This window comes from Anopheles moucheti, chromosome 2 (genome assembly GCF_943734755.1).
Source record: "Anopheles moucheti chromosome 2, idAnoMoucSN_F20_07, whole genome shotgun sequence".
In the NCBI taxonomy this organism is placed as follows: Eukaryota; Metazoa; Arthropoda; class Insecta; order Diptera; family Culicidae; genus Anopheles; species Anopheles moucheti.
In genome coordinates this window covers 76,788,075-76,804,249 of record NC_069140.1, presented here as the reverse complement: position 1 = coordinate 76,804,249, position 16,175 = coordinate 76,788,075, and the positions used below count along the sequence as shown (strand labels likewise).

The following is a 16,175-nucleotide window of genomic DNA, read 5'->3' as shown; positions in this document are numbered from 1 at the left end:
GAGACAGAAGAAAGACAAAGGTGCATCAGCGCAGCGGGATACGGCCATGAGAAGAAAGATGCCCATGCGTTGGGCACAGGTAAAGCTGGCCAGCACCAACCCAGTTTCTTTGAATGAAAGGATGAAGGAAATAAAAATGGTAACCCCCGTGAAAGAACACAGGACGATTTGAAAATAAACTTTATGAAGGTTAACCTTCTACAAGCAGCAGCTCAGCTCAGCTGTTGGTTTGGTTGGTCAGCGTCAGTGGGAGAACAGGGAACCGAAACCCCATATCTGACATCTTAATTCAAAGAACTTTAAGATTGACATCACATTGAAACAAACTACAAAATAACTTGCTGCATGTTGAATATAAAACATAACGCAATTTTTCCGATTATAGCATGAATATTATTCAAAAGAAATAGGATAATTGTATACGATGTATAGCAAAAAAGGAAAAATATTTATATAAATATCCCTAAGAGTTCTGAGAAGTGAACAAGCAAGCAATGTTAACTAAATGTTAACAAATTCTAGAGCAGATAAATTCCTTGACAGAAGGACGCAATAAAAGATGTGTCGTATTGGAGCATCAAGTTCCCCAAACTGGTATTCCGTCACAACTTGGTGTACTTTTCATACAATTTTAATAAGCCATAAAGTAGCCAGAAAGTCTGGAACTGAATTGGTGGCCATCATAGATGGATAATAGGAGGATAAGATTTTAATAGGAGGCGCATAATTAGACCTGGCGATGATCAAATTAAGTAAAACGAAAATATATCATAATTTTTTTATATAATCAAAACTACATATCATGCTACAGAATCTTATTTACGAAATAACGTATAATACACATGAGATATTTGACATAACTGATGCAAGTAATTCATATCAAACACAAGAAAATGCAACGCTTTGAAGTTAGGAAAAAAATGTTGCCAGTTGGGGCTTACCTTGAATTTATTCTTAAGGCAACCTGCTATTCGGTGGACATAATCAAATCTACAATTGTCCCTTAAGCTTTTATGAATTTTCTACCATTATACGCAAGAAATTTGGATTATGTGACGAGAATAACAACTCTTTGCAGTGAATCAAATCAATATTGGTGAGTTATAAATACGAGACAATTGATTAAATTGATAAGAGTTATAATAGGTTAATGGGTTGTTAGACCCCGTGAAGATTGTATTCCTTTGAACGAAGATTACTCCGTTGTAAGTTTTGAAGTAATAGGAATGATAGTGAATCATCGTAAGTGAGTTGATCGTCGCCACTAAGAGTTAAATTTCAATCTAAATGTTCCGTAAATTATATTATTCAGATTGGATCAAACTAATGTAGGATGAATCTGATTCAGATACATGAATCTTAATGAATCTGTATATAAATCACGAAACATTTTGAATTCCTTAAGCTTCATGAATCGTCCAAGGGTTCCCAAGAGCTTGTGTCCACTAAAAGATTTATAAATCTTTTGCTGTGTATATTCCTGATTTGGATGACTCCTCGCCAAAGATTCATATGAATGACCTTGCTCCAAAGATTAATATAGCAGTCCAAACCATCCTGAGTGAGCATAATCGCAAATGATTCATTGAAACTTTTCACAATGAATAAAATTAGCTCACTCACAAACAAGATTTAATTCACTCATTTATGTTGTTTACAGTAAACGCAGCATTAGTTAAGTCTTTCGCTTTTTGGTTTGAAGTTTGAGTGCAAATTTATATGAACTTCGGGTAAGGTTTTTTTTGCAAGTACTCCAAAGAATTAGTTAAGCCAAAACAAAGAACCATTATGTTTTAAACACGCAGAGTGTACCATCTCCACAAAATGATAGATAACATTCTTTTACCAGTTTGCTAAACGGAATACGAAACTAGTTCCCCCCGGCAAAGGTAAACCATTAAATTACTATTACCATTATTATTCTACATCCTTCTCGCGCATAAAACCCGATGGGTGCATACTTAGCATGCTGCGGACGGACCTCCTATTATACTCTCCAAATGTTTCGCACGTGACGAAACTGGCTAGAACAAATAATCAGCAAAAGCCTTATCGAGCAAGGGAAAGAGCACGAGCAACCACACGGTGTCCACGTTGGTGACATGATTTCCCATCGTATGCCATCATCCTCCTGGAAGCACTTTGTCACGGAATACACTCCGCGTTGGGTAAAGCCTCTTAATTTGCACCGTATAAGTACCTTCCTATTCAAGTGATGGGAAGCGGCGATATCTTCGATGGGTGCGAATGGGGACAAACGCGGGACGCACATGAACATGAACCTATTCATCACGTGCGAAGAATTAACAAAATCGAGAAAAGAAGCACAAACATAGCAATGCATGGTGATACTTAAACCATATGTTATATTTTAATAACTCCAGACTTCCTGGTGTCAAGAACTAGCATATTGTATGATTTAAACCAAAAAAAAACCGCATATTTTCCTACAATACTTTCACTATCGCACAAGCGAAATTCACATAAATTTCGCTGACAGCACATTACGCTGCCGTTAAAATATCATTCATTTCGGAAAGTAGCAAAAAAAACCCTGCCATGAATGAAAAACTGCTCCGATGGGGCATAAATTCACAGTACAGAAAGCAGAAGCAATAAAACATTCCACAGGAAAAAAAAGGTTTTTTGACAAGATCACCTCCTTTGACGATCGTTCGCAGCGAGTTTTGTGGCTGTCAGTTGATCGGTTTTTCGTGTCACGTTTCGCGTATTATTTATGATCGTACTCTAACAGGTGGGCTGATAATTGTTTGGCCTATGACAGTAAAACACTTTTTTTTGGCCAAATTATTTTTTTGTATTCAACATACGTCCCTTCAAGGGCGATACACCAATTATAGCGGTCTTTAAATTTTTCGATACCCTTTTTGTAGTAGTATTTGTCCTTTGCTTCAAAAAAGGCCTCAGTTTCGGCGAACACCTCTTTATCCGACGAAAATTTCTTCTCAGAGGACATCTTTTTGGGATCTAAGAATAGGAATTAGTCACTGAGAGCCAGATCTACGAAAAACGGTGGGTGGCGAGGCATTTCGTAGCCTAATTGATTAATTTTTGCCATTGTTTTCACTGATTTGTGGCACGGTGCGTTTTCTTGACGAAACAAAACCTTTTTTCTTCAAATGTGGCGGTTTTTTGGCGATTTCGTCCTTCAAACGCTCCAAAAATTTGATGTAATAGTCTCTGTTAATGGTTTTTCCTTTCTCAAGATAGATTATTAAGATTATTCCTCGCAAATCCCAAAAAAATTGAGGCCATAACCTTGCCAGCTGATTGTTGCGTTTTCCCCCGCTTTGGAGCAAGTTCATCGCGTCCAGTCCACTCGGATGACTGTCTATTGGACTTTAGAGTGAAGTGGAGAAGCCAACACTCATCCATGGACACATATTGACGCAAAAACTCGGATTTATTTCGCTTAAACAGCTCCAAACTCTGCTCCGAATCATCAACTTGTTGTTGTTTTTGGTCAAATGTGAGCTCGCGCGGCAGCCATTTTGCACAGAGCTTTCTCATACCCAAATACTCGTGAAACATATGTCCAAAACGTTCCTTAAACATCTTTAGGGTGTCAGCTATCTCGATCATCTTCACATTATGGGTGTTCTTAATAATTTTGTGATTTTTTTAAATGTTTTCTTCTGTAACCACCTCTTTTGGGCTTCCACTGTGTTCACCGTCCTTAGGGCTCATTTTACCACTTTTAAATTTAGCATACCAATATCTGATGGTTGATTTTGGTAGAGCAGTGTCCAAAGACTCTTCATCAAGCCAATTTTTGGCTATAACCATATGTTTCTCCTTCAAAAACTAATATTTTATCATCACGCGAAATTCCTTCTTTTCCATGATTACTCAAAGCACAAAAGTTGCGTCACACAAAATGCTCTAGCTCATTAGGTTGTGGCCCGAGTGCTGTCAAATTTGGACAGAATTCCTTTGAAGGTTGGTACAAACGAAATATGCTATGGATAAAAATCTTCTAGCGCGATAAATGTGTTAGGCCAAACAATTATCAGCCCACCTGTTAAACCATATGGTTTGCTCATGAAATAGAAATATGGCTGTGAGACTTGCAGTAGAATTCTATGGCCAAGCTGTATTACTTTCAATAAGAACTTCCAATAATACGCACACAGTCTATCTTGCGTTATGAGAACTATCCTTCCAATAACTAGAATGGGATGTCTTTTCAATTAAAGTAAATTTCATAAATGGTCAAAGGTCTGCACCTACAACAGCATTTATAATAAAAAACAGGCGCTCTAAGTGCTTGCTGGTCAACTGGTCTTTTTTCTCTACTCCAAACACCTGATTCATTCATATGAATTTTTAATCAGGAGTCATTCAAATCAAGGACCGACTCTAAAAAGACATGTCATAAGAATGACACCGAACGACCCAGCCCGTAAAGTCCATTTAGGACATCCAAATGGACAGATGAGGTGTGGTAGACACAAACTGAGATGTGGCCCCAGTCACGTCCAGTAGAAAGGCCGGGACAGTATCGACCGTAAGCGGTTTGAATAAACCAACAGCAGACCAAGTCCGTGAAGCGTTTATAACGTCAATTGAGTAAGTAAATAAATATAAAAGCTTAAAATGAATTTGAGAACCTAAAAAAAAGCACCAATTCCTCGATCGACTAGTTTGGGGTGAATTTTATCAGTGCAGCAGAAGATACATGACAGCTTCAGCTTGTCCCTGTTGATTAGGCGGCGATGCTTGTCCACATCGTTCGACCCGTTATCCCCCAAGCATTATTATTACTGTTATCGCTCGTTATCGTGCTCGCAGAGATAAGGAATTGTGTGGCGATAGTTAATTCGGACATTCGCAAAGGAAACTTTTGTTCCTCACATGGGGAAACCGGAGACAAACGGGGAAAGCGAGCCAAAAAAAATGTAACATTTCCCTCTGTTGTCCTCAAACATATTTCGCCTTCACCTACCTTGATTATTGTTAAACAGTCCTGCGATGAAACATGCTAGCAGCAGTGTTGAAAACACAACACAGCTGCTGGCAGTAGGCGGCGAGCTGCGTTTTTGCAAGGTTCGCACCACAGTGGGACGGAAATCGCTGATTGATCGGGTGCTGATGATCGTCGGTTCCGTCGGTGAAGCTGTCTTCCGTCTACAGGACGAAATGGTTGGCCGGAGAGGATCCCCACTGTTACATAGCTTGACCTTGCCCATCTCGTCATAGCTGGCACGTTCGAGGATGCTGAATACAAACATATACGCAATCACACACTCGTGCACACACTCTAGAACCTGCGGGGGACTCTTTTACGAATTGACATTGTCGTCTAATTATTCACACATAACTACACTAATAATACACACAGCTCGCTTTCGTGCAGCTCCCTTGCCAAGGAAGAATTTGCGCTTTTCTACACACTTCAAAATGCACCGCACTGTAAACCCAGCTCCTCACACGATCACTTTACACTAGCAATAAAGCAAAGCACCCGAACGATCCGATGTAATTTTTGTTCACGGTTCTACTCCACCAACACCAGAAGTAGCGCCGTTTTTGTACAGAATTTCCTACCTCACATTATTCTTTGCTCTCAACGAAACATTCAATTGCTGAAGATCGCGACAGTGGCGGCCATCTTCGGCATCTCCTTTTTGCCGCCCGTCTTTGGTTGCGTTACCCACCCACAACAGCCGACAGCGAGACGAACCAATGCCGCTGAAGCACAACAATTAGTCAAGCAAGCAACACTAGCGAAATTATTACTAAGCTGCACTCACATTGCACACGAAACGGAGGTAGAATTGAAATCTTTTGTTGCGTACGCATTAAAATTGAAGCAAAACTGTCGTGCAAGCAGGAAGCCCGATAAATAAATGCGATCCGACGCGAATGACGTACAGCGAAATACAAAGCGAATGGAAGACAGCGGTGTGGTGTGATGGCGAACGTTTGACAGATGCGACTTGATTATTCGCTTTGTGACCAGTTGCTAGTCCCATAGTGTGGTGTGTTCGTTTAGCGAATACGATAATTTACCAAACTGGCTTCTTTAGAACGAAAAACAGCAATTAATAACAATTATAATTGATATTTATTTATTTTGTTGCACACAATACGTTTAAGTTATCGTTATTTAACATTTTTTGCCGAATTGAATATGTTACGGAATTTTACCCACCACCAGCTGTCATTCGACACACTCAGCTGTGTTGTGTTTTGATTGTGACCCTTCTCCCGTTGCCCCAATCCCCTCAAAACCACGTTTCTTCTAGCGTTTTACATCACAATCAAAACAAACGTGCGCAAAAACCCAGCGACGATTGCATTGGCATTTTCCTTCCTATCCGTTACCTTATTTGCAAAGGGTGAGAGGGTGGGTTTCCTATTTTACATCCAACATATACGTAGCCCGTATACGCCCACAACGAACGGGTGTGCGACCGAGCGCATCACAGTTTCCGCGATACGTTTCGCGACTGTTTGGCGCTGGAAAGTGTTCGTTGGTGTGCTTTTTTTCATAATTTGCTTTACTTTCGTGTACATCCTACCACCCTTATCAATCTTTCTTGGTGTTTGTTTGTGGGTGTAAAAGGGATAAAGTGGGGATGAATATGAAACAGTTGCAATCGAATCAATATTACTGTGTACCGTGAGGACAGCAGAAACTGGACAGGTTTTGGGTTTACTTTCTTCAGTGTAGTGTATCAATCGATCAAGCGCACATTTACAACACGGCCAAAGCGCAATTCGATTCTCTTTGTTTGTCGTTTAACCTCGCGAAACTCCCGATTGTTTACTAGTGGCGGGTGCTATCTCTTCCAGCAAAAAAACTAGGTCTTGGCAGAACATTTTTGCTTTTGCGTGGCTGTGAATGTGGGCTATATCGTAAATTTCCTTCAGTACGAACAACTCGGAACGGAACAGCTGAGTAAACTCCGCTGGAATTCAAGCATAGCCAAACAACGAATTGGTGGCCCGCGATTTATTTCGATGAGATAATCAATCGCTGTAATGGGCGAACTATATGGTAAGTAAATAACGCGCCAGGGTGTAGCAGGATGCGGAAGCAGGAAATAGAAATATTATTGATTTTCTCACCTGCGCTCTCGGAACGACATTTATTATGTTTACCCTGCCTACTTTGATTGCCTTTGCTCGATAAATCAGGTTATTTTTTGTATTTCTCACTCGTTTTAGTCACCGTGCGGCCCTGCTACATTGAACAGCCCAGTAGAGAAGCTCATTAGCATTGTGGAGGCAAAAAAAACATTTACCATTCTGGTGCCAGATTGATTAGTTGTCACCTTTGTCTTTATGCCGCAGTAGGACGATCTACGGGAACAGGAAAATAACAAAACGTGTGATACATAAGCTGGAGAAAAGCGTAGACTTAGCAAATGCAGTGTTGAGTTGAAATTGTCCCACTTCCCTGTTCGATGAGTCACCACACTTCACCCGCGAGAATCATCATTGCGAAAATCGCATTCAAGTGCACCATCCCCACTGGCTGTAAACGTGATAGATAAGGAAAACTGCGCCATTTGCTTCTCCAGCCAGCACACACTATAACGAATTCCAGCAAGCAACAATGGAGGTGTCGGCCGAAGAGTGGATAGAACGGGCGAAGGAAAACATGAAAAAATTCCTTAACCGTGGTGGGGCTTGTCGGGGAGATGAGCCACAAATGTTGACCGGAGCGGCACTAGAAAATACGCTCGGTTATGCCCTGAACCTAACGATGAAGGATCCAAACGAGTGGACCGACGATGAACTGCAGCAGGAGTACATGGAACAGCTATGCTTTTATGACACCGAATCGCGCAAGACAATCGACAAGCTAACGCAGCAGATGTACGCCCAAGGTGTCGTACCGGACGAACCGTGCCATCTGACGATCCTGCCGATAGAACTGTACGCCGAGGGGAAGCTTTACGAGGTGGCCCTGTTTCGGTACCAGTTTGGGGATCTGCAAGCAACCGAACCGAAATACATTGATTCGTACGGGCGCGTATACGGAAGCTTCCGGGACTTTTTGCGTAACAACAAATACCCGTCGGCGGAGATGATTTATCCGCGCGAAGGGCGACTTGAGGCGAGTGAAGAGAAAACTGTGCTGTATGAGGTCGGTAAAACACCCGCCTGGAAAGCGTACTATTTTAAAGCGTTGGACATTGCCACGGGAATAATTGGTGAGTGTTGGGGTGGCTTATTTTAGTTCCCATACAAGGGTTGCTTCTAATAATGTATACTTTGTTTTGATTGATTGTATCGATTATTCATCTCTGCCAACTAGTGGCGCATCCAACATTGTTACGTTTATTGTTTATTGTAGTTCCGTGCTTTAAAACTATCTGTTTTACTTGTAGGAATCGCTGGTGCAACTGGAGCCATCTTTCTGTCCGGTGGTATTGCGACACCCTTTGTTGCGGCCAGCATTGGATCGGCGTTGTACGCAACCGGACGTTCGATCGACGTGCTGCGCGATAAAAGCGCCCACCAGGAATCGTTGAATCCGTTCCTTGATTCTGAATCCCGTACCGCCTGGTTGAGTCTTACTGCACACGTCCTCACCTTCGGAACCATGCCCCACATATCGGCACTGTCCGGTGTTGCCTCAACGAGCCACAGCATCGCGACGGGATTCAAGGTGTGCAACTTTATCAACGAGACGGGCAACATCATAAGCGATCTGGTGATCTGCGACACATTGTCGGCAATGCATTCAAATTACTATAACGCGTCGATCGAAACACGGTTAGCGCATGCTGCCTCGATCTGCTTCTGGACAAAGACCACCATCAGCATCCGGCAGGCGGAACTGATGATGAAGAACAATGCAATCGTTGCGCTGAAGCTGTTCGGGTTTGAGGATCATTGCTGCGAGTACTTTAACAACGATTCGCACGCGATCGATATTGGGTTAAGAATTGCGAAGCATTCGCTTGAGACCAATGTGCAGATCGTGTCCGATCCGAGTGATCCCGGTGCGATACGGATCGATGGTACCCGGTTCCCTATAAAGGAACTGTTGCGATTAGAGCCAAATGAAGTCGAATTGCTGTTTGAAGCTTTGCAAGGTGTTTCGCCGACGCAAGACGATCGGACACTGTTCGATGAAATGCGCCTGTTGGTTTGTTCGGTGAAAAACTCCGATGAAGAAGCAAAGTTAAGCGTACTGGTACGTCTGCTCGCCGCGGAAGCAGAACGGGAGTGTCTACCGGTTAACGATGTAATGGAAATGTTGCTTCAAACATATGCCGCCATTAAACGATACGAAGAGTCGGCAAATGTTAAGCCTACCACATTCCAGCTATCAGCGGAACAGGAGGGACTATGTGTAGGACGCGGCCTGTGGTTGCGATTGAAACGGGCGTACATTTTGTTTGCATCCAAACGAACACCAACTCTACCAGTGGAGCAGGCAGCAGCTGCTGGTGATAGCAAACCGAAGGACACTGAGCCAACGGTGGATGATGAAGATAAGGATTCGGATCGGTTAATACGGGCAGTGCTGGAGCTGTCGGAGAAGCAGTGCAGCCAGCTGTCCGAAATAATGCGCCGGGATCCAAACTATTTTTCTATTTTTAAGCAAAAATCGTTGGAAGTAATCGAGAACCGGGACGGTGTCGGAGAGGGCAATGAGACAACAGTAAACCAAACGGAGCAACTCCTCTACGAAACGCTTAAGGATAATATTCTGAAAGCTTTAGAACGTGAAGGAAAAGATAGTTAAATCATCGCAAGGAACACGCGCTGCGGTAAGTTTGACCTCCTGCTATCCTTATGCCATGTCCTGAACGGGGAAAACGAATGCAATGCATGTTAATGGATGGGAGTTTGTTATTTGTATTTTTGAAAGGCGTTGAACAAAAATTAAAACGCATCTAATGGCAAGCAACAAAAAAAGCAATACATGAAGAAAAAACATACTTGAGTGAAACATATCAACCGTAGCTGCTAACATTTGTACTCACATGACTAACTAACAAAACAAAACATACGAACCATTTATTAGCCAAATTTTTAGAAGCAGTGCTACAACCGAATGAATGAAGGATACAAGCCAGCTTTTTGTAGAGATCTTAATGACATTAGAAAACAGCGAGCAGCGAAAGCTAACTAAACAAAATATGAAACTATACAGAAACCAAATAGGAACAAATTTATGCGGAACCAGTGAGTGTGAGAAACAAAGCGTAACCGAAACATATCAATTCAAAACGAGTATAATGTTTAGCTACAACATAATATTATGGAAGTATATTTACATCACACGGCATTCGGGATGAAGTAGCGTCTAGAGAAAAGCGTGTTAGAGTTGCTTCAAAGCATAAGAGAGCGCATATGTTGTGGATTTTATCGTTTGGCTTTAGTTCCATTTTCTCGGGCTTGTCCTGATATGACCCAGCTGGTTGACTATTCCAGCCCGAAAGCCAAGGCCCGAAATTTCATGAACGAATAAGATAAAGTTGGTATCCATCAGTGTAGATCAAGGCAAATGTAAGATACTTTAGGAAATCTGAAAGGCAGTCAAAGCTTTTCCCTTTTCTCAATCTTTTGAATAGTTGATGTTTATAAAGGAATCCAGAGCCAATTATAAGAGCCAGATTTATTTAAGTTCTTCCCTTACTGGGGGAGGATTGTTAGACTTACACTTGAGGACATACGTCTCCCAGATGGGTCAGGTTGAATGATTAGCAAACGCCAATGCGCCACCAATTTAGTGATTTTCGACACTTTTGGATGCTGACCAAGTCCGCCAGTTCCATTATATTATGTGACCGCTTCAAGAAAGCACACATTCAAACACAAACACATTGCGACATAAAAGCATAACAACAAACCACACATAGACATCCTCTACCCCGCCTGTTAACCGTCGTGCTTCCTTCCTGCACCTCAGTGTGTTGTTTTGCCTGATTTATTTACCTTATCTTCCCTAATTCTTACAAGTCTTCTCATTCACCCCATAGTGCGCGCGTATCCTTTCGTTTCCCGTTTATCCGACTGAGCGAAGATGATTGGTGACTGTCGAAAGCGAATTGCACAAATCGAAACAAATCAAAGAAAACATAATCAAATACGAATCAACGGCACTGTTGAGCATCGCAGAACGTTTCTACCTGAACATACAAACACACACACCAAACACACACCTTTGATGAAGAACATACTACTTGCCAGCGTGTACTAGCGATAAGCTATTTCGAGAAAGTTTATTTTTAATGTACTCTATTTACGAAACAGTTTGTAACTATTTTTTCGCCCGTTTTTGAAGAAAAGCTCCAAAACATAACACAAAAAAAAACAGAACACAGACACAAACACGGTCGTGTAAAGTTTACCACAAAACTAGTATATCGTGATAGAATGGAAGAATTTAAACAGCGCGTAGCAGAAACATATATGCCGAAACAACATATTTATACAGGACATTGTGTGAGTGAGCATAGGTAAACCCAGCTATAACTACTAGCGGTAGTAGGAACGGTAGAAGCAAAACACAGCAGTTATGATAGAAGCTTTGTAGGTTTTGTAAAACATGTATAATCTTTAGTACCATAGCGCATAAGAAAGATATATAGTACAGTTTGACAGAAAAGAATCTATAACACGTTGGAATAATACGAGAGTATATAAGGAAAACATTACAAAATATCAAAACAAGCAGCAAGCAAACAAACAAAAAACACCAAACATTTGTAGCGCGTCGAGAAACGGTAAAGAAAAGAAACAAAAGGATTTAAAATTCGTTAAAGTTTGCACAGGTTAGAGTAGTGGAGGTGTATGGCCTCCAAAAGTCGTTCCTCTCGTTCGATTGTAAATCATTTTCACCAACCCTAATTGCCCTGTATAACGCGTAAAGCCGTAAGCAATGCCAGTAGTAACAGTAAATCCTTACTTCCTTACTTTTGGTGAATAATAACAAGAAATGGTCAATTAAATGCCTGCCTAAACACTGTGTTGAAACAACTAGGCAGCAAATGTTAGTTTTGTATATTCCATTTTGTATTTGCCTTTGTCTGAAAAACTATTTTTTAAGCTCAAACCCCATTTATATCGTTATGGTCTTACGCCGTGGTAGCGGGTGTAAGGGATTTATGTTTTTGCTAATCCGGTGCTTTGATACAAACGTGAAGCTGCATGAACTTAAGCTTTAATATGGAAAAAAAACAAATGTGTTTGTTCGAGAGTAGATCATAACAGAAAATAAAGCAAATGTTCCCTTATGAAAAGCAAAAACTTCTTTAATTTTAGATTCGAATATTTCTCGATCAATCAGTGTGTTTGATACAACATGTTTTGCTTTATATAATTTATTGTTTTACCGTTTATGCTAACGTTGCGGGCAAAGATAAAATGCACTGTATGTATACTAGAAAAAAATATATCAGTGGTTAATCAACGTAGTAAAAATCATCAATGTGCGAGAAGATGGTGATCTCCACAAAAACTTGAAATGATTGTCCCATTCAACGATCATTCATGAAATATTCTCTTCCAACAAACAAAGGACACGCTACATGCGCAACTTACAACAACCACCATGCACAACACGCACGATCCGCTATTAATGGGAGAAGCAAATGTTTGCAACGAGAGATACTTAACGTTTAATAGAATCGAGCATGAATCGGTCCATGTAGCTTCCTATTACTGGTACAGTTTACAACTAAAAACACATTTGTCCTAGTGACATTCGCGGCGCGGCAATGTTTCACGGAAGCTGCGAGTGGCGTGGCGGTGTGCGCCAAATTGCACTCGAGTTTCGCTTCAGCTTTTGTGCATCGATGGAAGGGAACAGCACACGCAGATCGGGTGTCATCGGTTGCACGGAAAACAGACTATCGATCACTTTCGTATCGATGCGGGCCTGGATTGTAAGTCTGTGCTGGAAATTGGATGCTGTAAAAGGCAAAAAAACAGCTGCGTGAAACTCCACTGGACACACACAAAAGAAAAGCTTTGTAGACTTACACTTCTGACACCATGCCGGCGGTGGTGGACGCTTCTTCTTACGGGGTGCGCTTGGATCTTCGGCAACGTCCTCATCCGTGGTGTCATCTGTGTCGATCATGTCGAACGTAAACACCTCCGTTTGGGCGGCAGCCAATTTTTTCTTTGCTGCCTGCTGCTGCTGTTGCTGCTGACGCATCTTCTGCTGATACAGCTGCTTGTGCAGTTTCACTTCGTGGTTCTCCTTCACCTGATTTTGTTTCAACGTGTCCAGCAGCTCTCGGTCGATTCTGGAAAGCAAAAGAGAAAGTAAAGAAACGATGTAATCATTGCTCATGCTTGCTCGCTCGGTTCTTCCAGTGGTCGAAATGTCCCTGTAGCAGTACCTTTGCTGTTCGGCCAACTGTTTGGCCAACTCATCCCGCTTCTGATCGGCAAGTGTCTTCTGTTCCTCCATCAGACGCCGCTTCTCAAACTCCTCCAGCTTGCGTGCCTTCTTTTGCGCATCGATACGTATCTTTTCCTGCTTTTCGTGAACGAGCTTCCGATACTTTTCCTCCTTTTCGCGCACCAACCGTTCCGCATGTTCGCGCTTCTCGCGCTCCATCGCTTCCCGTTGCGCCGCCGCCAAACGTTGCTTTTCTTCGCGCTTCTTCTTTTTCTCGTCCAGCAGGGACGAGGTGGATGAGGCCGTCGAAAGTGTTCCACTGCCACCGGCCGTAGCACGGTCCCAGCTAGAGTCACGCGATTGGCTACGTGTGGTGTGCTGTAAGGCTTTACTCTGCATCTGACCAACCTTGGAGGCTGATGATGCTTTCGGTATGGGTTGGGAGGCACAGTTCGGGGTGTAAGCGGATGAGGCAAGCGGTTTGACGTGGGCCGACCGCACCAGTCCATGCGTTTCCGTACCGATTGTCGGTGTGCTGACCGTTTTCATGAGCCGTCCGATCTGGGCTTGCGGTGTACCAATCTTCGACGTGGTGGTAGCACACTTTTCAAACGCCTCGATGCGGCTCTTGATCGGGCTCATCACGCACGGGTTGAAAAGTTCCTTATTTTTCTTCGCATCTGCCGCCGACTTGGTACCAATCGATGCAACACTGCTGACAGACTTTTTCAAGGTGGAAACATTCTTCGGCTTTGCATTTGTTACGGGTGGGCCCACCTTATGTCTGACGGGTGTTGGTTTAGATTTCGGCTGTTCCGGTAATTGTTGCACCAGGATCGGTGAGTTCTCTATGACCGATTCATCTTCGGTCATAATGCTCGCGTTAGCCATCATTATATCCCCAACATTGGGCGGGCATTGTCCTTTCACCGAACCATGCTTCTCAATCACAAACGTATCGTTAGGTCGCTTTTCCAGCTGACCGGATGGAGTTCCACCACCGGTAGGAATATTAAACGTTTCGTTACACCGCTGTTCACCCGGAGCATTTTCCATTGGTGAATTTACCGTAAATGTGCCATCCTGAACGGATGGCGGTGTAATGAATGTACCATCGGCAGGCATAGGTTGAGTGTACGTTCCATTTAGGTCACATTGGCCACCCTTTGCGTTCGGTTGGGACACAGCTTGCAGAGGCATCTTTTCTAGCGCAATTTTTAGTGGTCGCATTTGCTTTTCCAGCTGCATGCGTTCCGCTTGATGCTGATTTTGTTGCTCGTGTGCATCTTCATAGGTGGACTTATCGGACATCCTACTAGTGGACCGCTGTACGATCGAAAGTTTTTCCGTTTTGATACGAATCGGTTCGATCACCACGTTCAGCTCCATACTCGTTGGGGTCGGAACAGCTGGCTGTTTTACTGCCGTTTTTGATTTCAATCGGCTCGGACGACCACTGGTGCTGGTGCTAGCGTTGCTGCTAACCGTACTGCTCGTGCTGTTCATCGTCGAGTCAGCCGATGAAACGGCCGAACTGGACGCTGTATCGTTGGCATCTTTTTTATTCTTCACTCCAGCGGTTTGCTTCTTTTTCGTGCGTACCTTGGGTAGAGGGACCTTCGGTGGTGGCATACTTGGTGGAGGCATCTCCTCATCGGAAATAATCTCCACCTTGGGTACCACGGGAGGAATGACCATTAGCGACATTTCGCGAACAGTTGCTGGCGGTTTATCATTCTCCTGCTTTGGTGCTTCAGTCGCACTCGAGAAACCTTCGTCGTTGCGTTTGTCTGCCACCGGTGAAATGATTCTGTTTGCCTGGTTCGCATCATTCTCCGTTTCCATCTCCTCGTACGTTTGTTGCTCCGTCGATTTATCCTTTCCCCCACGGACTAGCGTGCTATTGGCGACGGTTGAGCTACGTTCAATCTTTATGTTTACGGTTGTTCCACCATCGTTACGTAGCTTGCTATTCAACGTAGGTTCTTTCAGTTTTTCCTGTGCCTTTAACCGGGCCGTTCTCGATGGGCGTATGGTACTTTCATTCGATTCGCTACTAGTTTCCATGAGTTGAGGGGCCTGATCGTCTCGACCTTTGCCAGCAACGTCCAGCATGCGGGCCGATGACCGAGGCGGAAGGTTAGGGGCGAGATCAGTCGCAGACGTTCGCTTTCCTGATTGTTGCGATTCATGCCCGTTATTCAATGCTGCTTCGTGCGTCTCACTGCTACCCGTGACTTCCTCATCCCTTTCGATTATGGAGACCTGTCTCTTTGGACGCTTCTTGTTCTGGACCGGCGTACCCCGCTCGTTGGCCAGTGTAACGCATTCGTTAAGTTTCTTTTCGAATTCCTAAAAAGTGATATTAAACAGAGAAACAACGAAATTGTGGACCATTGGGTTGAACGCGAACCGAAGCTAACATTGTTACGCTTGTTGCTTACCGTGAATTCAACAGCCATTGCCTTTTCCCGATCGAATGCTTCCCCTATGAAGGAGTTGAACATTTCCAACATTTCATCCATGTTGATCTGCTGTTTCGTTCGTTTAGACAGATTCGTTTAAGTATACGTATATGCACAAATGTCCACTATTTTCACAATCGCTTTCACTGCGCTCTAGATACATGAAGTAAAAGATGCTAGCTAGATGCTATTCCACAGCACTCATTCTTCCTTTGGGATCATCTGTATGGGATTTTCTGTCCCCACTGGCAAACAGCCAGAGAATGATTTGCCGCACGTTGGCCGTCCGCAAAAACACAGCAAAACAGCGAATTGAAACAATTGAACAATGATAATTGCTGCTGAAAACACCAAACACACCAAAGAAC

The 16,175-nt window shown here is 43.1% G+C and overlaps 3 protein-coding genes across 3 annotated transcripts in view; 1 reads left to right on the top strand and 2 right to left on the bottom strand.

Moving 5' to 3' along the window:
* Window positions 1-5,835, bottom strand: part of LOC128310414 (low-density lipoprotein receptor-related protein 6) — a 35,138-nt gene extending 29,303 nt beyond the window's left edge. The window contains exon 1 of the mRNA XM_053047053.1: window positions 4,967-5,835. Within this exon, the coding sequence (XP_052903013.1) occupies window positions 4,967-5,252 (286 nt within the window). The 5' untranslated portion in view covers window positions 5,253-5,835. The remainder of the gene's footprint in view (window positions 1-4,966) is intronic.
* A 586-nt stretch (window positions 5,836-6,421) lies between these two features.
* On the top strand, window positions 6,422-10,333 carry LOC128310568 (uncharacterized). The gene is made up of 3 exons (XM_053047240.1): window positions 6,422-7,024; window positions 7,195-8,186; window positions 8,364-10,333. The coding sequence occupies exons 2-3, from the start codon at window positions 7,586-7,588 to the stop codon at window positions 9,728-9,730; spliced, it is 1,968 nt and encodes a 655-aa protein (XP_052903200.1). The 5' UTR covers window positions 6,422-7,024; window positions 7,195-7,585; the 3' UTR covers window positions 9,731-10,333.
* Window positions 10,334-12,347: 2,014 nt separating this feature from the next.
* On the bottom strand, window positions 12,348-16,103 carry LOC128310531 (inner centromere protein). The gene is made up of 4 exons (XM_053047191.1): window positions 15,787-16,103; window positions 13,341-15,694; window positions 12,976-13,244; window positions 12,348-12,903 (listed from the first exon to the last, which is right to left on the bottom strand). The coding sequence occupies exons 1-4, from the start codon at window positions 15,865-15,867 to the stop codon at window positions 12,716-12,718; spliced, it is 2,892 nt and encodes a 963-aa protein (XP_052903151.1). The 5' UTR covers window positions 15,868-16,103; the 3' UTR covers window positions 12,348-12,715.
* Window positions 16,104-16,175: the final 72 nt, after the last annotated feature.

Bases quoted from the DNA above. Each gene is read 5' to 3' on its own strand.
- LOC128310568 (XM_053047240.1), top strand. From the start codon at position 7,586: ATGGAGGTGTCGGCCGAAGAGTGGATAGAACGGGCGAAGGAAAACATG. The intron at 8,187-8,363 runs GTGAGTGTTGGG...TTTTACTTGTAG, and splicing joins CATTGCCACGGGAATAATTG to GAATCGCTGGTGCAACTGGA.
- LOC128310531 (XM_053047191.1), bottom strand. From the start codon at position 15,867: ATGGATGAAATGTTGGAAATGTTCAACTCCTTCATAGGGGAAGCATTC. The intron at 15,695-15,786 runs GTAAGCAACAAG...ATCACTTTTTAG, and splicing joins CAATGGCTGTTGAATTCACG to GAATTCGAAAAGAAACTTAA. The intron at 13,245-13,340 runs GTACTGCTACAG...TTTGCTTTCCAG, and splicing joins CAGTTGGCCGAACAGCAAAG to AATCGACCGAGAGCTGCTGG.